This window comes from Lithobates pipiens, unplaced genomic scaffold, assembly GCF_037356315.1.
Source record: "Lithobates pipiens isolate NorthernLeopardFrog02 unplaced genomic scaffold, aLitPip1_a1.2 Scaffold_23, whole genome shotgun sequence".
Classification (NCBI taxonomy): Eukaryota; Metazoa; Chordata; class Amphibia; order Anura; family Ranidae; genus Lithobates; species Lithobates pipiens.
Genome location: NW_027507785.1, coordinates 320692452 through 320715310, shown reverse-complemented (window position 1 = coordinate 320715310; position 22859 = coordinate 320692452). Strand labels below are relative to the sequence as shown.

At 45.5% G+C, this 22859-nt stretch overlaps 2 protein-coding genes across 4 annotated transcripts in view; one reads left to right on the top strand and one right to left on the bottom strand.

Moving 5' to 3' along the window:
* The window catches only part of OMA1 (OMA1 zinc metallopeptidase), a 152195-nt gene extending 133639 nt beyond the window's left edge, over positions 1 to 18556 (bottom strand). Inside the window, exons 1-3 of one of the 3 annotated variants that reach the window (XM_077450612.1) lie at positions 18398 to 18509; positions 5190 to 5334; positions 3126 to 3568 (exon numbers count right to left, since the gene is read on the bottom strand). In XM_077450612.1, the coding sequence (XP_077306738.1) occupies positions 3126 to 3550 (425 nt within the window). In that variant the 5' untranslated portion in view covers positions 3551 to 3568; positions 5190 to 5334; positions 18398 to 18509. Of the gene's footprint in view, positions 1 to 3125; positions 3569 to 5189; positions 5335 to 18397 lie in introns of all 3 variants that reach the window. The other 2 variants (XM_077450611.1, XM_077450614.1) reach the window with 2 other exon arrangements.
* Positions 18557 to 19042: 486 nt separating this feature from the next.
* The window catches only part of MYSM1 (Myb like, SWIRM and MPN domains 1), a gene marked incomplete in the record, with an annotated part of 72882 nt that continues 69065 nt past the window's right edge, over positions 19043 to 22859 (top strand). The window contains 2 exon segments of the mRNA XM_077450610.1: positions 19043 to 19309; positions 22539 to 22617. Coding sequence (XP_077306736.1) covers positions 19251 to 19309; positions 22539 to 22617 — 138 coding nt within the window.

Below are 22859 nucleotides of genomic sequence, written 5' to 3'. Positions count from 1 at the left end.
TTAGGTATCACTACAGGGATCACTAGCGAGAAAAATAAAGATCTATATATAAGAATCAGGACCTTCTATCACTAGAGGGATCACCAGCAGGAGGAAGGAGGTCCTGATTCCTCTATATAGATCTTTATATCACTAGAGGGGTCACCAGCAGGAGGAAGGAGGTCCTGATACCTCTATATAGATCTTTATCACTAGAGGGATCACCAGCAGGAGGAAGGAGGTCCTGATTCCTCTATATAGATCTTTATATCACTAGAGGGGTCACCAGCGGGAGGAAGGAGGTCCTGATTCCTCTATATAGATTTTTATATCACTAGAGGGATCACCAGCAGGAGGAAGGAGGTCCTGATTCCTCTATATAGATCTTTATATCACTAGAGGGATCACCAGCAGGAGGAAGGAGGTCCTGATACCTCTATATAGATCTTTATCACTAGAGGGATCACCAGCAGGCGAAAGGAGGTCCTGATTCCTCTATATAGATCTTTAGGTATCACTACAGGGATCACCAGCGAGAAAAATAAAGATCTATATATAAGAATCAGGACCTTCTATCACTAGAGGGGTCACCAGCAATAGGAAGGAGGTCCGGATTCCTCTATATAAATCTTTATATCACTAGAGGGGTCACCAGCAGGAGGAAGGAGGTCCTGATTCCTCTATATAGATCTTTATATCACTAGAGGGGTCACCAGTGGGAGGAAGGAGGTCCTGATTCCTCTATATAGATTTTTATATCACTAGAGGGGTCACCAGCAGGAGGAAGGAGGTCCTGATTCCTCTATATAGATTTTTATATCACTAGAGGGGTCACCAGCAGGAGGAAGGAGGTCCTGATTCCTCCATATAGATCTTTATATCACTAGAGGGGTCACCAGCAGGAGGAAGGAGGTCCTGATTCCTCTATATAGATCTTTATATCACTAGAGGGATCACCAGCAGGAGGAAGGAGGTCCTGATACCTCTATATAGATCTTTATATCACTAGAGGGATCACCAGCAGGAGGAAGGAGGTCCTGATTCCTCTATATAGATCTTTATATCACTAGAGGGGTCACCAGCAGGAGGAAGGAGGTCCTGATTCCTCTATATAGATCTTTATATCACTAGAGGGATCACCAGCAGGAGGAAGGAGGTCCTGATTCCTCTATATAGATCTTTATATCACTAGAGGGATCACCAGCAGGAGGAAGGAGGTCCTGATTCCTCTATATAGATTTTTATATCACTAGAGGGGTCACCAGCAGGAGGAAGGAGGTCCTGATACCTCTATATAGATCTTTATCACTAGAGGGATCACCAGCAGGAGGAAGGAGGTCCTGATTCCTCTATATAGATCTTTATATCACTAGAGGGGTCACCAGCAGGAGGAAGGAGGTCCTGATTCCTCTATATAGATTTTTATATCACTAGAGGGGTCACCAGCAGGAGGAAGGAGGTCCTGATACCTCTATATAGATCTTTATCACTAGAGGGATCACCAGCAGGCGAAAGGAGGTCCTGATTCCTCTATATAGATCTTTAGGTATCACTACAGGGATCACTAGCGAGAAAAATAAAGATCTATATATAAGAATCAGGACCTTCTATCACTAGAGGGATCACCAGCAGGAGGAAGGAGGTCCTGATTCCTCTATATAGATCTTTATATCACTAGAGGGGTCACCAGCAGGAGGAAGGAGGTCCTGATACCTCTATATAGATCTTTATCACTAGAGGGATCACCAGCAGGAGGAAGGAGGTCCTGATTCCTCTATATAGATCTTTATATCACTAGAGGGGTCACCAGCGGGAGGAAGGAGGTCCTGATTCCTCTATATAGATTTTTATATCACTAGAGGGATCACCAGCAGGAGGAAGGAGGTCCTGATTCCTCTATATAGATCTTTATATCACTAGAGGGATCACCAGCAGGAGGAAGGAGGTCCTGATACCTCTATATAGATCTTTATCACTAGAGGGATCACCAGCAGGCGAAAGGAGGTCCTGATTCCTCTATATAGATCTTTAGGTATCACTACAGGGATCACCAGCGAGAAAAATAAAGATCTATATATAAGAATCAGGACCTTCTATCACTAGAGGGGTCACCAGCAATAGGAAGGAGGTCCGGATTCCTCTATATAAATCTTTATATCACTAGAGGGGTCACCAGCAGGAGGAAGGAGGTCCTGATTCCTCTATATAGATCTTTATATCACTAGAGGGATCACCAGCAGGAGGAAGGAGGTCCTGATTCCTCTATATAGATCTTTATATCACTAGAGGGATCACCAGTGGGAGGAAGGAGGTCCTGATTCCTCTATATAGATTTTTATATCACTAGAGGGGTCACCAGCAGGAGGAAGGAGGTCCTGATACCTCTATATAGATTTTTATATCACTAGAGGGGTCACCAGCAGGAGGAAGGAGGTCCTGATTCCTCTATATAGATTTTTATATCACTAGAGGGGTCACCAGCAGGAGGAAGGAGGTCCTGATTCCTCTATATAGATTTTTATATCACTAGAGGGGTCACCAGCAGGAGGAAGGAGGTCCTGATTCCTCTATATAGATCTTTATATCACTAGAGGGATCACCAGTGGGAGGAAGGAGGTCCTGATTCCTCTATATAGATTTTTATATCACTAGAGGGGTCACCAGCAGGAGGAAGGAGGTCCTGATTCCTCTATATAGATCTTTATATCACTAGAGGGATCAGCAGTGGGAGGAAGGAGGTCCTGATTCCTCTATATAGATCTTTATATCACTAGAGGGGTCACCAGCAGGAGGAAGGAGGTCCTGATTCCTCTATATAGATCTTTATATCACTAGAGGGGTCACCAGCGGGAGGAAGGAGGTCCTGATTCCTCTATATAGATCTTTATATCACTAGAGGGGTCACCAGCAGGAGGAAGGAGGTCCTGATTCCTCTATATAGATCTTTATATCACTAGAGGGGTCACCAGCAGGAGGAAGGAGGTCCTGATTCCTCTATATAGATCTTTAGGTGTCACTAGAGGGGTCACCATTCAAATGAAGCATTTAGTACAGGAGAGGAGCCTGTACAGCTGAGGGGAAGGCTTGTGATCAGATTTGAAAATCCTAAGCCACAACATTAATAAGACAGAATTAAAATATCTAACCTGCCCAGGATGATGGCAACCAATTTCTGGAGGGGTTTGATAAGGATCCACACGTGTGGCGGTAGCAGGACATTCAAGCGGGCAGAGGTATGGATGGTTTTGGTACACAAAATGATGTTCTGGGGTGCAAGGATAGTCTGTGGCAATCTGCAGATGATCGCGGAGCACCGAACGTTATCATGCAGTAATGGGCTGTGACGTCCATCAGTTTTCCTGCAGCCGGTGTGAAATCTGGAGGACAGGGGTGACGTCTGAGGTCTGCGGTTGATAAAAGTCTGATGATTTTCGGCCGGTGAGCTCTTCCGGGGTGTGGAGAGAATATTGGTGCTCAAGGGGCATCTATGGGGGATTATTCTACAGGGGGTCAGTCTGTGGACCAATAAAATCTTCTGCTGGGACATGCAGAGGCGACGGGCGAACTCCATCGTGACGTTTTATTCTTTCTAGGAGAGAGTAACAAAGATGAATACAGTGATGGGAAAGATTCGGAGGTGTTCTCATACATGGGCTGGACTGATCGGAATCACCCAGCATTCTCTACAAAGAGCTAAAAAGCTTCACTATAAAAATAACCAATTCTCTGTTCGATGAGCAGTCATGTGACATTAGAGAGTGTAAGCTCCTCTGGTACAGAGACTGATGTGACGGGCTCAGTGATCTCTGTACAGCACTGAGGTATATGTGAGAGCGAAAGTGCCTTGAATAAGTATTCATACCCCTTGAAATTCCCCACATTTTGTCATGTTACCACCAAAAACGTAAATGTATTTTATTGGGATTTTATGTGATAAACCAACACAAAGTGGCACAAAATTGTGAAGTGGAAGGAAAATGATAAATGGTTTTCCAAAATTTTTCCAAATAAATATGTGAAAAGTGTGGGGGGTACATTTGTATGGCGCCCCCCGGAGTCAATACTTTGTAGAACCGCCTTTTTCTGCAATTACAACTGCAAGTCTTTTTGGGGATGTCTCTACCAGCTTTGCACATCTAGAGAGGGACATTTCTGCCCATTCTTCTTCTCTGCAAAATATCTCAAGCTCTGTTAGATTGGATGGAGAGCGTCTGTGACCAGCAATTTTCAAGTCTTGAATGCTCTCCTTGCCCGGCCGGTCAGTTTAGGTGGACGGCCATGTCTTGGTAGGTTTGCAGTTGTGCCATACTCTTTCCATTTTCGGATGATGGATTGAACAGAGCTCCGTGAGATGTGCAAAGCTTGGGGATATTTTTTTTAACCTAACCCCGCTTTAACCACTTAAGGACCAGAAGGATTTTCTCCATTAATGACCCGGCCATTTTTTGCAATATGGCACTACTGCAATTCAAGTGACAATTGCGCGGTCATGGGACGCTGTACCCAAATAAAATTTATGTCCTTTCTTCCCCCCCACAAATAGAGCTTTCTTTTGGTAGTATTTGATCGCCTCTGCAGTTTTTATTATTTCCGCTATAAACAAAAAAAAGAGCAACAATTTTGAAAGAAAAAAGAAAAAATATTTTTTACTATGATAAATATCCAAAAATAAATAAATTAAGTAAAAAAATATTTCTTCATCAGTTTAGGCCAATATGTATTCTTCTACATATTTATGGTAACCTGGCGCAGTATAACAACGGCGGCCGGTCCTTAAGCGGTTAAACTTCTCCACAACTTTATCCCCGACCTGTCTGGTGTGTTCCTTGGCCTACATGATGCTGTTTGTTCTCTAAGATTCTCTAACAAGCCTCTGAGGGCTTCACAGAACAGAAGTATTTCTAATGAGGTTCAATCACACACAGGTGGACTCTATTTACGAATTCGGTGACTTCTGAAGGCAAAAAAAACAAAAAAAAAACAAAGCGCCAAAGAAATCTAAATATTGATATGAATAAGTGATAATTTGGGAATTGAGACAATTGGCAGCTGCAGTAAATAAAAAAGCTTTGCAAGTGCAAAATGATACTAGTAAAGAAAATATACGGCACCAAGTGCCAAAAACGTTGAATAAATATCACATTTGAAACCGATGCGACTTTGAAAAAATAAAAATAAATAAAAATCACGAAAACCCTAGTTAGACTTACCGGTAATGGTATTTCTATGAGTCTTTCAGGACAGCACCTGGAGAGCGTAGCTCCACCCACTTTCCCAGGAAACACTGCAGATCACTTTAAAAGACCGGACACTTCCACCATGGCCTCAGTTGTTCATAGAGTACCTCCAGCCATGCTGAAATTAAATAAGCAGAAAATAGCAATAACACCACATTTTTCAAATACAATCTAGGGTGGGTCATCTAGGGTCGTCTAGGGTTTTCTCCCTTCGTCTTTCAGGACAGCACCTGGAGATGATAAGAGAGTACTTACTCTAGGGTGGGACCACCGCCTGCAGAACCTTTCTGCCAAACGATTGATCTGAAGCTGAAAGCAGGTCCAACCTGTAGTGGCGGGTGAAGGTAGAGAAGCTTGTCCACGTAGCCGCTTTACAGATCCGATTCGGAGAAGCCCCTGCTCTTTCCGCCCAGGATGTTGCTACTGCCCGAGTGGAATGGGCGACAACCCCTGAGGGGGGGGGGGGGGTCTACTCCGGATGCTCTATAGGCTTCCCTAATAGCCATTCGTAGCCACCTAGCTATAGTATTTTTGGACGCACTATAGCCCTTCCGTGGTCCTGAGAATACGACGAAGAGAGAGTTTGACTTCCTGAACTTACTTGTGATCTCTAGATAGTGTAATAGGCACCTTCTTACATCTAGGCTGTGGAAAGACTTCTCCTTAGCATTTGAAGGTGAAGGACAAAAAAGGTAGGTAGAACTATTTCCTGCGTCCTATGGAAGGCTGTTGAGACCTTTGGTAGGAAACCCGGGTCAGTTTTAAGAACCACCTGGTCCGGAAATATGTAACAGAAAGGCTCCACTATTGATAAGGCTTGTAACTCGCTTACTCTTCTAGCAGATGTAATAGCCACTAAAAGAATTAACTTAAGCGACCAAAATCTGATAGTCGCTTCTTCTGGGGGTTCAAAAGGTTCTCTGGTCAATGCCTGTAGAACCAATGACAAGTCCCCTTTCGGAAAAAACTTAAATGGTATAGGCCTAGCTCTGGCCAATGCCTTAAAAAATCTAATAATAAGCGGTTCTTGAGATAACTGGCTCTCAAGAAAAACCGATAAAGCAGCCACCTGTGCCTTCAGGGTACTGGCCGCCAACCCTAGTTCCATGCCCTCATGGAGAAATTCAAGAACCGAAAATATCTCCTGGGGAGGGAATTCCTTTGATAGGCACCAGGAGTTAAAACGTTTCCACGTTTTAAAATAAATTGACCTAGTAGTATCTTTTCTACTTCCTAAGAGGGTTGTGACGAGCTTGTCAGATAACCCCTTTCTTTTTAAGATTTGCTCCTCAGTAACCACCCAGTTAGGTTGAGTTGCCCGATATTCGGATGCTGAAAAGGGTCCCTGGGTTAGGAGATCCCTTCGAAGCGGAAGAGCCCAGTGGGGTCCCACCGCCATCCTCTGTATGGTTGCGAACCATGTCCTTTTGGGCCAAAAGGGAGCCACTAGAATCAGACTTGTGGATTCCCCCTGCAATTTCCTCAGAACCAAAGGGATCATCTAAAAAGGGGGGAAAGCGTAGCACAAGTGGAAATTCCACGGTTGTGCTAGGGCATCCAGTCCCCTTGCCTGATCTTGCCTGTTTAAAGAGAAGAAGGCCTTCACTTTGGTGTTGCTCCTTGATGCGAATAGATCTATCTGAGGGAGACCCCATCTCACTGTCAGATCTTGAAAAACCTCGGGGTTCAGACTCCATTCTAAATCCCGAATTGTTTCCCTGCTCAGAAAATCCGCTACAACATTCAGATCTCCTTTTAGGTGTACTGCTGATATGGACCTCAGGTTGCTCTCTGCCCATGACAGGATCTGACTGGCCAGGGATAGCAGCACCCTGCTTCTTGTGCCCCCCTGCCTTGTTATATAGGATACAGCTGTGGCGTTGTCGGATAAGACCTGGATATGGAGACCTTCTACCACTTCTTTGAAGGCCCATAGTCCGAGCAGGATGGCCCTGAGTTCCCTCCAATTGGAGGATCTCCTGGCCTCTTTGACTGTCCAGCTCCCCTGGGCCATCTGTCCTTCCAGGTGGGCACCCCACCCCCAGGAGCTTGCATCTGTAGTCAACCTCCGGTCTACCGGAAAACACCAAAGTAGACCCTTGTCTAGATTTGAGTGACTCCTCCACCACCAGAGCTTTCTCTGGACCTGAGGGGGCATCCTGAATTGCTTCTCCAGGGACTCCCCGTAGGACCAATTCATCAATATTGCCTGTTGGAGATCCCTTGCATGAAGGCGTGCCCATTGAACTGCAGGGATGGATGCTGTGAGGAGGCCCAAAACTGACATGGCTGCCCTGATAGAAATAGGCAGGTTTGTCTGGGTCCTCTTCACGGCACTCTGAACCTTTTCTATTTTCTCTACTGGGAGAAAAATCTTTTCCTGTCTGGAGTCGATGGTGTATCCCAGGAACTTTATCGACTGAGATGCAATCATGTTTGATTTCCCCCTGTTTATCATCCATCCGAGACCCTCTAAAGTGTCTTACTGTCCTTCCCAGGTCCCTCTCCAATAGATGTTTTGTATTGGCAAATATTAAAAGGTCGTCCAAGTATGGAACGATTGATATACCTTCTACTCTGAGGGGGGGCTAGGGCCTCTGCTACGATCTTTGTAAATATCCTCTGAGATGAGGATAGACCGAATGGGAGAGCTCTGAACTGGAGATGTAGCACCGAGCCTCCCGTCCTGACCGCAAACCTCAGATATTTCTGTGAAGCTATGGCCATAGGCACATGGAGATATGCATCTCTTAGGTCTATGGATGCCATAAAACAGGTTGGCATCAGAAGACTCTTCACCAAGAAAATTGTATCCATCTTGAATCTCTTGTATCTGATCGATTTGTTTAAAATCTTCAGATTCAGAATCAATCTGAATTTGCCCGATGGTTTCTTTACAAGGAAGATGTGTGAGTAACAGCCTAGCCCTACCTCCTCGGGGGGAACGTACATGATCACCCTTTGCTGCATCAGTTCTTGCAAAATAGAGATCATGGCTACTGATTTTTCTGGGTCTCGAGGAGCCTGGATTACATAAAACCGTGTGGGGGGGGGGGGGGGTGAGCGAATTCCAGCCTGTAACCCTCTTTTATTGTTTTGAGGATGAACAGACCATTTGTCACTGACTTCCACTGCGGAAAAAAGGCCTGTAACCTTGCTCCCACAGTTGGAAGACCGTCATTGGCTCTTTGGGTTCGGGGTAGGGGGGCGGAATAACACTCCCGACTTGCCCCTTCAAAAGTATCTGATAATTCTTTCCTAAAAGAACTTAGCAGCTCTCCCTGCTGAGACGCAGGGGTAGTGGAAGCTGCTTCTTCTTTGACCAGGTTGCTTATGCAGGACCTGCATAACACCTTAGTCCAAGAATCTCTAAGTAAGTTTTTACATGATGGACACCTCCTCTTGCTAGGAGGGGAAACATGTTTGGTTTTTTCTTTCGCCTTCTGAAATATACCAAGGAAAAAAACCCCAAAATCTCAGTTACATTACACATGAACAAAGAGAAAAAAGACATGCTGCCAAATAGAACAGATTAACAATTTTCAAATTCTATTTGCTCTTCAGCCAGTGAATCCCCCCACAGACTCACTAACCACTTGCTTACTGGGCACTTAAACCCCCCTCAGTCCCAGACCAATTTTCAGCGCTGATGCACTTTGAATGACAATAGCGCGGGCATACAACACTGTACCCAAATGACATTTTTATCATTTTTTTCCCACAAATAGAGCTTTCTTTTGGTGGTATTTAATTACAGCTGGGAGTTTTATTTTTTGCTAAACAAACAAAAAAAGATGCAAAAAAAATAAAAATAAAAAATCATGTTTAATAGTTTGTTATAAAATTTTGCAAACAGGTCATTTTTCTCCTTCATTGAAGTGCGCTGATGAGGCGGCACGGATAGGCTGCACTGGTGGGCACTGATAGGCTGCATTGGTGGGCACTGATAGGCTGCACTGGTGGGCACTGATGCGCATAGTTAAGGCGGCACTAATAGGCACAGATAAGGTGGCACTGATAGGCACAGATAAGGCAGTACTGATGGGCACAGATAAGGTGGCACTGATGGGCAAAGATGGGCACGGATGGGTGGCACGGATGGGTGGCACTAAGGGGCACTGATAGGTACCACTGATAGATGGGACTGATGGGCACTGATAGGTGGCTCTGATAGGTGGCACTGCTGGGCACTGATGGGAGGCACTGCTGGGCACTGATGGGCACGGATATGTGGCACTGGGGTGCAGCACCATTGTTGAGGCAGATTGTGGGCACTGTGGGTGGCACTGCGGGCACTGCTGGGTGGCACTGTGGGCACTGATGGGTGGCATTGACAGGGGGCACTTATATTTTATTAAGGTGGCACTGGCAGGGGGCAGGTGGGCACTGGCAGGGCTGGCCGTGATCGGGACTGATGTCCCGATCACGGCCGCCAGTGATCGGCTCTTTTTTTTCTCCTCGCGCTGACAGCGCGAGGAGGAATAATAGCCGATTACCGGCTCCGTTGCATCACATGATCAGCTGTCATTGGCTGACAGCTGATCACGTGATAAGGGGTCGGGATCGACCCCTTCCTCGGATCCGTGATCAGGCGAGTCTCATAGACTCGCCGATCACAGAGCACGCCGCGCGCGCCCCCTCAGGGGGCGCGCAGGCCGCTCGTGCACGGGACGACGTCAATAGACGTAGTCCCGGCAAAGGAGGTCCGCGCTGTAGCCGTCATTCGGCTATAGCGCGGATCTCAAGTGGCTAAACAACTATTGAAAAGCATTATTCCTAAATAGCATCCTAGGAAAACAATGCTGCAGGCTTCCCAATGCAAGGAAGGGAGAAAACGACATGGCTCAAACAGTAATGACAGAGACCACTGCCACTGCTTACCTGAGCCTGGCTGACAATCGTGGCTCCTGCTCCTGCCACCGCCGATTGATCCTCCTCCATCGTTCAGCGAGGATCAATGGCGTCTGGGCGCTTTTATCAGTTTAAATTCCGCGTCAATCCCGGAAGTGATGTCAGCCGAAGAGACCGCCCCCTCTCCCTGCGTTCCAGCGGCCGGAACCGGAAGCCACGTCGCACCGTCGGAAGTCCCGCCCCCGGCCGGAATGACGCGCTCGTCATCCGGACCCGGAAGGCATGAGCCTGAACAAACAAATGAATCCCAGCCATGTCTCAGACCCCGCCGCCAGTCTAGAAGAGGGGGAACCTCCACGGCCTGACCCCCCTGGGTATGAAGGAGAGCGGACACCGGAGTGACCCCCGCACTTGAAGGGAGGAAGCTGGGCCAGGTCTGTACCAAGAAGACAAAGCAACAATGGTATGCCTCCAACTCTCCCCACCTGGAGAGAGCGCAGCACCCCTTGGTTCCCTGCAGCGCTTCCACCATGGCCGGAGGAAACACTACAACTGAGGCCATGGTGGAAGTGTCCGGTCTTTAAAGTGATCTGCAGTGTTTCCTGGGAAAGTGGGTGGAGCTACGCTCCCTCCAGGTGCTGTCCTGAAAGACGAAGGGAGAAAAAGCCCCATGCAGATAAATTTGTTGCACACATCAATAACCTTGAAGCAATAAAAGTTCCAAATCCCAAGTAAAGTGTTCATGCTCTACAAAGTGGATCACATCGGTTTCAAATGCGATATTTAACATTTTTGGCACTTATTGCAGTATATATTTATTTTCTTGACTTCTGAAGGCAATTGGTTCCATTAGATTTTAGTTAGGGGGTATCAGAGTAAAGGGGTCTGAATACAAATGCCCCCCCCCCCCACACTTTTCACATATTCATTTGTAAAAAAATCTGGAAAACCATTTACCATTTTCCTTCCACTTCACAATTATGTGCCACTTGTGTTGGTCTATCACATAAAATCCCAATAAAACACATTTACCTTTTTAGTTGCAACATGACAAAAATGTGGGAAATTTCAAGGGGTATGAATACTTTAAGGCATGGGTCTTCAAACTATGGCCCTCCAGTTGTTCAGGAACTACAATTCCCATCATGCCTAGTCATGTCTGTGAATGTCAGAGTTTTACAATGCCTCATGGGATGTGTAGTTTTGCAACAGCTGGGAGGGCCGTAGTTTGAGGATCCCTGCTTTAAGGCATTGTATGTCAGAGCGATATAAATATTCTAAAGCATTACGTTTTTTTTAATTTAATGCATTATAAAAAAAAAACAAAAAAAATAAAATAAAAAAAAAACACCCTTCTGTGCTGCGGGATTCCCCCAGACCACCCCCCCCCCCTTTTCTTACCTGAGCCCGACCGATCCAGTGATGTGCACGAGAGCAGTGGCTCTCGCCGCTGTCTCCCTCCTCATTAGGCAGCTTGGTAGCAGTGGGAGCTATTGACTCCCGTCGCTGTCAATCAAATGCTGTGGGCGATGGGGCTCTGTGTCAATAGACGCAGACAGGACGGCTTGGGAGCGAGCACACACGGTAACCCTCCATGGAAAGCGGCTTTCTGTTGGGGGGGGGGGGTTTGGGGCATTCGCTGAAGAGGAAGGGCCTGGATCGGCGGCGGGGCACCCCAGAACAAGAGGATTGGGCCTGCTCTGTGCAAAAGCATTGGGCAGAGCAGGTAAGTATAGGCAAGTTATTTTAATAATAAAAAAATAAAAAATAAAAAGGGAAGGTTTTGACGGTGCTTATTATCAAAAAAAAAAATTGTAATACACAAATATATAATTTTTTTTTTTTTTTTAGAATCAGAGTTAAAATACTATATGCATAAAAAACAGTAGCAGTACAGTGCAGTGGTGGTCTAAATGGTCAAGAAATACACTGAATGAAAATATATTGTTGCACATTATCCCGACATGTTTCGCAGAAATGCTTCCTCGGGGGATGTGCGAATATTCAAACAGTAAACTCTCTAGATTTGGAAGAAATATACAAAAATGACAATCAATATAAACATATTATCTTATCTTACGTTTATATTGATTGTAATTTTTGTATATTTCTTCCAAATTTAGAGTTTACTGTTTGAATATTCGCACATCCCCCGAGGAAGCATTTCTGCGAAACATGTCGGGATAATGTGCAACAATATATTTTCATTCAGTGTATTTCTTGACCATTTAGACCACCACTGCACTGTACTGCTACTGTTTTTTATGCATATAGTATTTTAACTATGATTCTAAAAAACAAAAAATAAATAAAAATTATATATTTGTGCATTACAATTTTTTTTTTCTTGATAATAAGCACCGTCAAAATCCCGTGACTTTCTTAATTATCATATTTTCTAATTTTGGGATGTGGTGCCTATTCTCATGGGTGCTTTTCCTGTTTAGTTGAACCAAATCTATTTTTTATTTACAGATTAATCTTAGTTTCATCCGTCCAAAGAATGCTTTTCCAGAACTGATCTGGCTTTTTTTTTTTTTGATTTTTTTTGGCAAAGTCTAATTAGTTTTTTCGATTCTTCAGTCTTATGAATGGTTTGCACCTTGTGGTGAACCCTCTGTATTTGCTCTCGTGAAGTCCAGGCCTTTTTTTATGTTGCTGATCTCATGTTGCGTCCTCCTTTCCTCAGAATGGACCAAACTGTTGACTTGGCCACTCCTAATGTTGCTGCTATCTCTCTGATGGATTGGTTTTGTTTTTGAAGCCTTACAATGGCCTGTTTCACTTGGATGGACAGCTCCCTTGAATGCATGATGTAGGTTCACACAGCAATCGTTTTCCAAATGCAAATACCACACAAAAGCCTAGTAGAGATGGTACGATTGTTGGCCAACCGAGCGTCTGATTTTTGTCAACAGGGCGTGGGACCAGGATCTTGTCTTGCATACTAACGGTACACAATTGTTGTGCCACAAACACGAATGTAGTGACGTACTATGAGGAATTTCAGCTCTTGAGCGCCACCCTTTGGGCCCCTTCTGATAATTTCATGTTTGGTGAGCATTGTTTCTGACCATGTATGGTTGTACTTTCGACTTTTGTGTGACGGATTTGTGTACTGGCCATATACGAAAAATCACACGTCAAGCCGTTGTCCGTCGAAAATTTACTAGCCTACCGTCCAACATTTGTTGGCCCGAAAATTGGACAACAATTGTCAAAAGGAGCGTACCAAGTCTGTCAACAGACAATCCCCTGCCAACAATCGCACCGCGCGTGCAAGGTTTTACAATCAACTCCAGAACTTTTACCTGCTTAATTGATAAGGAAATAACGAAGGTTGGTCCCTTGAAAAAGGAGGGGGGGGGGGGCTATTCTTAAGAGCTGTAATTCCTAAACCCTTCCTCCGATTTGGATGTACATACCCTAAAATTATACCTAAGAGTGCGCACCTTCAGCTCATATCCTTTATACAACTATAGATTGAGTATGTTTTGATAAATACCTGAAAAAATGTAAAGTTGTGTCTGTGTCCAAATATACATAGACCTAACTGTATATAAATGTATAATAATAATAGAGTGTGACTGTGGGAAGGACATTAGAGTGTAAGCTCCTCTGGTACTGAGGCTGATCTCATTACAGCATTGCGGTATATGTCAGAACTATATAAATTTATAATAATAGTGTGTGACTGGGGGGGGGGGGGGGGGGTAGAGTGTAAGCTCCTCTACAGAGACTGATAGGACTGGATCAGTGATCTCTGTACAGAACCACGGTATATGTCAGAGCTATATAAATGTATTATGATGATAGTGTGTGACTGTGGGGGAGGGGACATTAGAGTGTAAGCTCTTCTGGTACAGAGACTGATGTGTTTGGCTCTATGTTCTCTGTACAGCACAGCGGTATATGTCAGAGCTATATACATGTAGAATAATAATAATAATTAGTGTGCAACTGTGGGGGAGGGGACATTAGAGTGTAAGCTCTTCTGGTACAGAGACTGATGTGTTTGGCTCAGTGATCTCTGTACAGCACTGCAGTATATTTCAGAGCTATATACATGTATAATAATTAGTGTGTGACTATGGTGGGGAAATTAGAGTGTAAGCTCTTCTGTTTCAGAGAATGATGTGATTGGCTCAGTGTTCTCTGTACAGCACTATGGTATATTTCAGAGCTATATAAATGTATAATAATATTAATAATAATAGTGTGTGACTGTGGGGGGGGGGGGGACATTAGAGAGTGCAAGCTTTTCTTTGTACAGAGACTGATGTGACTGGTTCGGTGATCTCTGTACAGCACTGCTGTATATGTCAGAGCTATATAAATGTATAATAATAGTGTGTGACTGTGGGGGGGCCATTAGAGTGTAAGCTCTTCTGGTACAGAGACTGATGTGACTGACTCAGTGTTCTCTGTACAGCACCACAGTATATGTCAGAGCTATATAAATGTATAATAATAATAATAATAATAATAATAAGTGACTGTGGGGGAGGGGACATTAGAGAGTGTAAGCTTTTCTGGTACAGAGACTGGTGTGACTGGCTCAGTGATCTCTGTACAGCACTGCAGTATATGTTAGAACTATATAAATGTGTAATAATAGTGTGTCAATATATGAAGAAAGTGTTGCGCTAAATACAATAAATATGTGCAAAGAAAAAAATCTCTATCCAAAATATATACTTATGCTTATTTAACAGGTTACCCCAATAATAGTTCTATCAACTGTGTATATGTATAAATATTACACATAAGTGAAATAAAATTAAAATAGAAACGTGCAAAAAAAAAAAAAAAGGAAATATAAATTGTTTATCAAAGTCCTCAGGTGGAAGTTAGTGCAATATCTGCACGAGGGACCATCAATAGTCCCCCTTAGCGTGAAGAGTAGTGACAATATCTTCCAAAGAGTCCAAAAAATGTGCACAGTACACCCTTGTGTGAACACCGCCACCTGGAACAGATTTTAGGCTTACCGGACGCCTATGACCCAAACGGACATATACGCCCGGAGGGTCTAAACGGCTTTGGTTCAAGACGGTCGTGTGGCCTTCAAGGAACCATAGAGCGTGGAACTAGTTGATGCAGAAATTCCTCCAAAACCAGACGACGTCCTAGGAGACGAAACGCGTCGGTAGAACCTCACTGCTGTTATTTTTATATGAAAGCGCTTTGTCAACTGCATAAATGTAAGTTTGATACTTTTTTTAATACATTTATAAAAAAAAAATTTACGGAATTACGCTATTTTGGTTCCATTCCTTTATTCTGCATGATCGTCTTGTGGAGTGTGATCTGTTCTATTGATTGGAGGATATTTGGCTTCGGGTTTGGTTTTGGAGGAATTTCTGCATCAACTAGTTCTACGCTCTATGGTTCCTTGAAGGCCACACAACCGTTTTGAACCAAAGCCGTTTAGACCCTCCGGGCGTATATGTCCGTTTGGGTCATAGGCGTCCGGTAAGCCTAAAATCTGTTCCAGGTGGCGGTGTTCACACAAGGGTGTACTGTGCACATTTTTGGACTCTTTGGAAGATATTGTCACTACTCTTCACGCTAAGGCTCGGTTCACACAGGGGGCGAACGCGAGGCGACACGACTTGCCGTGCCGCGACCTGACAAGTCGCCCCCGTTCTGTACTACGGAACCGTTCTAAGAGGAGCGACTCGAGTCGCTCCGACTTAGAAAAAAGGTTCCTGTACTACTTTTGGGCGACCTCGGGCGACTTGCATTGACTTCTATACAAGAAGTCATTTGCAAGTCGCCGCTGAGGTCGCGGCGCGGCAAGTCGTGTCGCCTCGCATCGCCCCCAGTGTGAACCGAGACCTAAGGGGGACTATTGATGGTCCCTCGTGCAGATATTGCACTAACTTCCACCTGAGGACTTTGATAAACAATTTATATTTCCTTTTTTTTTTTTTTGCACGTTTCTATTTTAATTTTATTTCACTTATGTGTAATATTTATACATATACACAGTTGATAGAACTATTATTGGGGTAACCTGTTAAATTAGCATAAGTATATATTTTGGACAGAGATTTTTTCTTTGCACATATTTATTGTATTTAGCGCAACACTTTCTTCATATATTGATTGTACTAGAAATTTCCACTTTTAGTGTGTTAGCGCTGGCTTGTCAGAGATAGCGCAGTGTTTTTTTCTATTTAAATAATAATTAGTGTGTGACTATGGTGGGGAAATTAGAGTGTAAGCTCTTCTGTTTCTGAGACTGATGTGATTGGCTCAGCGTTCTCTATACAGCACGATGGTATATGTCAGAGCTATAGAAATGTAGAATAATATTAATCATAGTGGGTGACTGTGGGGGAAGGGGACATTAGAGTGTAATCTCCTCTGGTACAGTGATCTCTGTACAGCACTACGCAGGGCCATCTTTAGGCAGGGCAAAAGGGGCAGCTGCCCTGGGCCCTGTCAATGTTGTGGGGCCCAAAGCAGCTGCCCAGGGCCCTGTCAATGTTGTGGGGCCCAAAGCAGCTGCCTCATACTTGCCAACTATGCCAGTTTAAATTCCCTTGTCCCTTCAAATTTTAGTCCTGTGCTGTGTCCCGAAATATCAGTGTGAAGTGCTGCTACTAATGCTGCCCAGCTCTGCCCTGCTGTTGTGTACAGATAACTCACCTGCAGACCCTGTGTTTACATGTAAATAGCAGCTACATTCATATGTAAATAGCTGAGGCTGGTGGCATTGATATAAAAATAAAGGCGGCATTCATATGTCTATCATGCCCCCCTGCAGTGAGGAGGGTGTGCTATAACCTGTAGCAACCAATCAGTGAGCAGTATTACTGTACAGTAATCTCTAGCAACCAAACAAGCAGAAGTCATGTGCTGTAACCTCTAGCAACTAGTCAGTGAGCCTTAATTTGTGCTGTAACCTCTAGAAACCAGTCAGTGAGCGGTAATGAGATGCTGTAACCTCTGGCAATGGATCACAATCGCCTGATCTGATACAGTAGGGGGGGGGGCCCATATTTGCCCAGGGTCCAATCAACATTAAAGACAGCCCTGGCACTACGGTATATGTCAGAGCTATATAACTGAATAATAATAGTGCGTGACTGTGGGGGGGGGGGGGGGGGGACATTAGAGTGTAAGCTCCTCTGGCACAGAGGCTGATGTGACTGGCTCTGTGATCTCTGTACAGCACTGCGGTATATGTCAGAGCTATATAAATGTATAATAATAATGTGTGACTTTGGCAGGACATTAGAGTGTAAGCACCTGCGGTGCAATATATTACACTTTATTTGAAGTGCACAAAGTCACACTTCATGTCACTGCACAGCGGCAAGGTGCATTGTGCAGTGGCATCCGGTGCTCTGCAATAAAACGCATTGTGTCTTTCTGTGCAGAATAAGGCTGGGTTCACACCATAGCGATGCGGGAACGCCGCGAATCCGCGGCGTTTTCCCGCATCGCATGCCTCCCGCCGGCAGTTCACACTGCCCTATGCGGACTGCTGGGAGTGTCAATGAAATGTTAATGACACCCCCAGATCCGTCCGCATATCGCAGTGCGATCTGCAGACGTCGCACAGGAATCGGATCGCATGGTGTGAACACCCATGCGATCCGATTCTGCTGCGGACCAAAAAAAGGGTCCCGTGCGAGGTTTGCGGCGGGTGCGATGCGAATTCAGCCATACTATCTGTATGGCTGAACTCGCATCGCTACGGAGATCGGATGTGATTTGCACTGCAGTGCAGTGCGAATCACATCCGGATCTCTCACCCGCAGCGGTGTGAACCGGACCTTAGGGGGCGGTCCTGTGCGATTCCTCTACGATTCAGTGCGGTTGCGATTTTCAGCCCATTCGTTTGAATGGGCTGAAATTGCACAGAGAGTAGCGCATGCACTACTTTTAAAAAGCGCATCACCACATAGTGGTGCAGCATTTACAGGGTTAAAGCAGGCAGTGAGGAGGTGACAGATCACCTGCCAGCCACCTGTCAACTACCCTATGAAGAGCGACTATTTACAGATCGCTTTTCAGAGGAGCGGCAAGCCACTTATAGTGGATGGCCACCCAATGCATTGAACATGGAACCCTGACTTATCTCACAAACCACCGCCCGGCTCCTGAGTGCGCAGAACGGCGGATCGGAGTCAGACGTCAGGTGACCTCTACTGTTCCCTGACACCATCTGGAAAAGTCAAAGCTAAAACTTGGGTGACTAGAACTCTTCATCAGCAAACAACTGACTGGAACTTGTAGTAGCACACACCCCCCCCCCCCCCATTTCACTGTTTACAGTTGTGACACAATATCCCTGATTGGTCTCCAGTACTCACCACAAGCATTGAGGGCAATTGTGGGTCAGCGTGCTCCTCTGGAACTGCCCCAAGTCAGGAGCTGCCCCGACCCACCGCGTCCCCATCAGGAAATACAGCTCATCATGCCCCGGAGAAACGATCACAGAGCGCCGCCATCTTGGTACACCCATCTCTTCAGCCTCTCTTAAAAGTTTTAATATAAATTTCCACCTCGTAGATTACAATATAATATAGTTAAGCCGATAAGCTCACTCGATTGCTGAAAATAGTTCACACATTCAAAACGGGATTTGGTGTAGCAAGATGTCTGCTGCGCGCCTTTATGCTGTAGGCGTGATGAGGTCGAGTGTAAGGTGTACTAAGATGTCCGTTGCCTTCTTACTGTAGCTGTGATGAGGTCGAGAGTAAGGTGTACCCAAGATGGACGCCGCCGACTTCTGACCACAGGCTTGCCGCTGCTTTCAACATTTTAGCATCATATCGCCTTACAGATTTCAACATACTGTATGTAAGTATATACCCTCACTTTACTGCTAAAATAAGTATGAACTTCAAGATTTGGGTGGGTGTCTCAAGATGTCCGCTGACGGGTCTCCTACTGCTGAGGGCAAGGTGTACCAAGATGGTCGCCGCAGGCTTCTTGCTGAATGTTTTGCTGTGCGCAGGGTGTATCAAGATGTCCGCTGCTTAGTACACCCACGACCTGTGGGTGTACTAAGATGGCTAAACGAGAGTTTTGATTGGCTGGGGGTTGGAGTGATGAATTTCGGTGGCGTGTGAGGCCCGGGGTACAGCATTCCGGTGCTTAGCCGCCCCCCTCCCCCTTCCCCGGGGCCACCACAGGTGATCAAGGAACCCTATTCCAGGCAAGATGGCGGAGGAGGCAGATGTGGACATTGAGGGGGATGGGGCAGCAGAGTGCAGCCAGAGGTGAGCACCGACCATGAGTCTCATTATTATTTTTATATAAGGATGTCCTGTAATGGAGGGAAGATGAGCTACAGAGAGGACCTGTCACCAGGGAGTGTCCCATACAATGACAGTATGAGGGTGGTCACCGTTGGCCCCTCCTCCAGTCTGTGCGTCGGAGTACCGCGTCACGGAGTGCCGCCATCTTGTCTTAGGACTCCATTCACATCTCTGAGTTCCAGAAAGACGCGTTTCCACACACGTGTGTCTCCAGAACGTGCAAAAAACACACGCCATACGTTAATGGCGCCCTAAACTCGGGAATACGAATGCGCTTTTCGCCACATAGAAAAACCAAAACGCGTCAAAAAGCTCAGTGAGCTACCTTGCCGTGCATAGGGGCAGCCCATTGATTTCAATGCGTGACACACGAAAAATGTACGAAAACGCACATAACCAATGCATTTCAAATCAGTGGGTGTGAATGGGGCCTCATCGCCCCCCACTCAAGGTCTTACGCCTGGCGCGGCTCTGCCTCCCTCTGTGATGTCACATGACGCCATGGCTTCTGTTCCTGTCTGGAGTTTGAAGACCGTTTGGCTGACACTTATGCTGCGCACGCCCGGGGTCACCGGAGAGCGTAACTGGGGAGCCTTCCGAATACTCCATTCTGAAGGGCGAGGGGTGGGCAGAAGAGGCGTCCACCACGATTGCTTCAGCAGGAGGGGGAACACAAAGGTCAGGAGTAAAGATGAAGTCCAATCAGCTGGGGGGCCGAGTCATTCACCACAACGCATGTAAACAAAGGGGCGGGATGCCCGGTGACGTCCGTGCCCTTATATAGAAAGATGCCCACATTTAGTCATGTCATTTGCATGTAAACCAGGGAACGAGATGTTGGTGCCATCAGTGTCTTTATGTTGACATAGGCCCATATTTAGTCACCGGCCTTGGCATGTAAACAAGGGGTCAGGATATTTAGTCAGTGTCATTGGCATGTAAACAAGGGGCAGGATCTTAGTGCCATCAGTGTCCTTATATGGACATAGGCTCATATTTAGTCACCGGCCTTGGCATGCAAACAAAGGGGTGGGATACCGGTGACGTCAGTGCCCTTATATAGAAAAATGCCCATATTTATCCATGCCATTGGCATGTAAACAAAGGGGTGGGATATCAGTGTCCTTATGTTTACATTGGCCCATGTTTAGTCATGTCATTGGCATGTTCCACAAAGGGGCAGGATGCTGGTAATGTCAGTGCCCTTATATAGAAAGATGCCCATTGTGACGTTACCACCCACACTCCACTTGACTGCTTTCGTCATATACCACTTCCTCTCAGTCTGAATATAGATATCGGATATTCCAACCGCTAACAAACACAAAACAAGACAATACTTGTTTGGTTGCTGAACATGGACTGTTTATTGAAAACACAGGTAATACTCTGGACAATCCCCCCCCCCCCCCCCCGTATTCCGGTTGGGGTAGACTGCCCAATCAGCAGTGAGAGCATGTAAACAAATGGTCAGGATACTTGTGACGTCAGTGCCTTTACATAGAAAGATGCCCATATTTAGTCAGTGTCATTGGCATGTAAACAAAGGGGCGGGATGTTAGTGCCATCAGTGTCCTTATATGGACATACTGGTGATGTCAGTGCCTTTACATAGAGGGATTGCTCATATTTAGTCACAGGCCTTGGCATGCAAACAAAGGGGTGGGATACCGGTGACGTCAGTGCCCTTTTATAGAAAGATGACCATATTTATCCATGTCATTGGCAAGTAAACAGGTGGGAAGCGGGTGACATCAGTACCCTTATATAGAGAGATGCCCATATTTATTCAGTCATTGGCATGTAAACAAAGGGGCGGGATGTTAGTGACATCAGCGTCCTTATGTGTACATAGGCCCATCTTTAGTCATGTCATTTGTATGTACACAAAGTGACAAGATGCTGGTGATGTCAGTGCCCTTATATAGAAAGATGCCCATTGTGACGTTACATTCCACACTCCGCTTGAGTGCTTTCCTCATATACCGCTTCCTCTCAGTCTGACTATAGATATCGGATATTCCAACTGCTAACAACCACAAAATATAGAAAGATGCCCATATTTATCCATGTCATTGGCATGTAAACAAAGGGGCGGGATGTTAGTGATATCAATGTCCTTATGTGTACATAGGCCCATATTTAGTCATGTCATTGGCATGTACACAAAGGGGCAGGATGCTGGTGATGTCAGTGCCCTTATATAGACATTACATTCCACACTCCGCTTGAGTGCTTTCGTCATATACCGCTTCCTCTCAGTCTGAATATAGATATCGGATATTCCAACCGCTAACAACCACAAAACAAGACAATACTCTGGTTTGGTTGCTGAATGTGACTGTTTATTGAAAACACAGGTAATAGGTCATACTCTGGACAATCCCCCCACCCTGCATTCCGGGCAGGGTAGACTGTCCAATCAGCAGTGAGAGCTGTTGGAGGAATTCGCCCCCACCAATCTCACAGCTAATCTACATACACATCCCATAATATACAAGGCAGACAGACATAATAGAACATTTGGAATAGAGGCACACCCCAAACGACCCAGCAAAGAGTACACAACAAAATGAGATATATATTACACATCTCGTTCACCGTGTGCCCCTATTAGAGACACAGGGTAACAAGGTTTTCCCAACCACCCCAAGGGATTCTGGGTTCCATGGCCCCCCCCCCCCCCCCCGCCCACATTTGGTCATGTGTCGTTGGCATGTAAACAAAGGGGTGGGAAGTCGGTAACGCTCGTGCCCTTATAAAGATAGATGCCCATATTTAGTCATGTCATTGGTACATGAACGAAGGGGTTGGATGCCAGTGACATCAGTGTCCTATAGAAACACGCCCGTGTTCTGTCAGTGTCATTGAGTAAATATGGGTATGTGTCCATATAGGGCCACTGACGTCACCTGCCCCCATCTCTTTGTTTACGCGTGCTGCGGGGGGAGATGAATAAAGCGGCCCACAGCTGATTGGACTAGAAAATAGCGCAACTTTTTTTTTTTTTTGGCCAATGCCTAAGCTCATCTCTAGTCAGGACCTGCATCTTGTACTGCTGAGGACCTGAGGTAGTTCACATCTTATGGTGGGGGGGGTATGGGGGCTTTGGTCTTTTTACCTTTTGTTATTGTCCTAACGTGGGTGATTGGAAAAAAAGATATATGTTTATTTTATTTTTTCCTTACAGGAAGTACGAGGAGCTGAGCTCTGGGTTTGTTCCCGATCACTATCTGGATTCCGTGTGGAAGAGCAATGATGACCTCACTGTGAGTCCATCAGGACTGATTTACTAAGGGAGTAGAGACTGTTCACTTGTTGGTAAATATGGGCAGTATGGTGGATTAGTGGTTAGCACTCCTTCCTTATAGAGGTGAGCTCAGGCGTCCTCTAAAGTCATCTCTATCCAAACAAATGCGCCCCCCCCCAGCAATATTTTATAGTCCAGTCATCTGTGAGCTGGGTCATTCATCTCCTAACAGCCATATGTAAACAAAGGGGTTGGGATGCT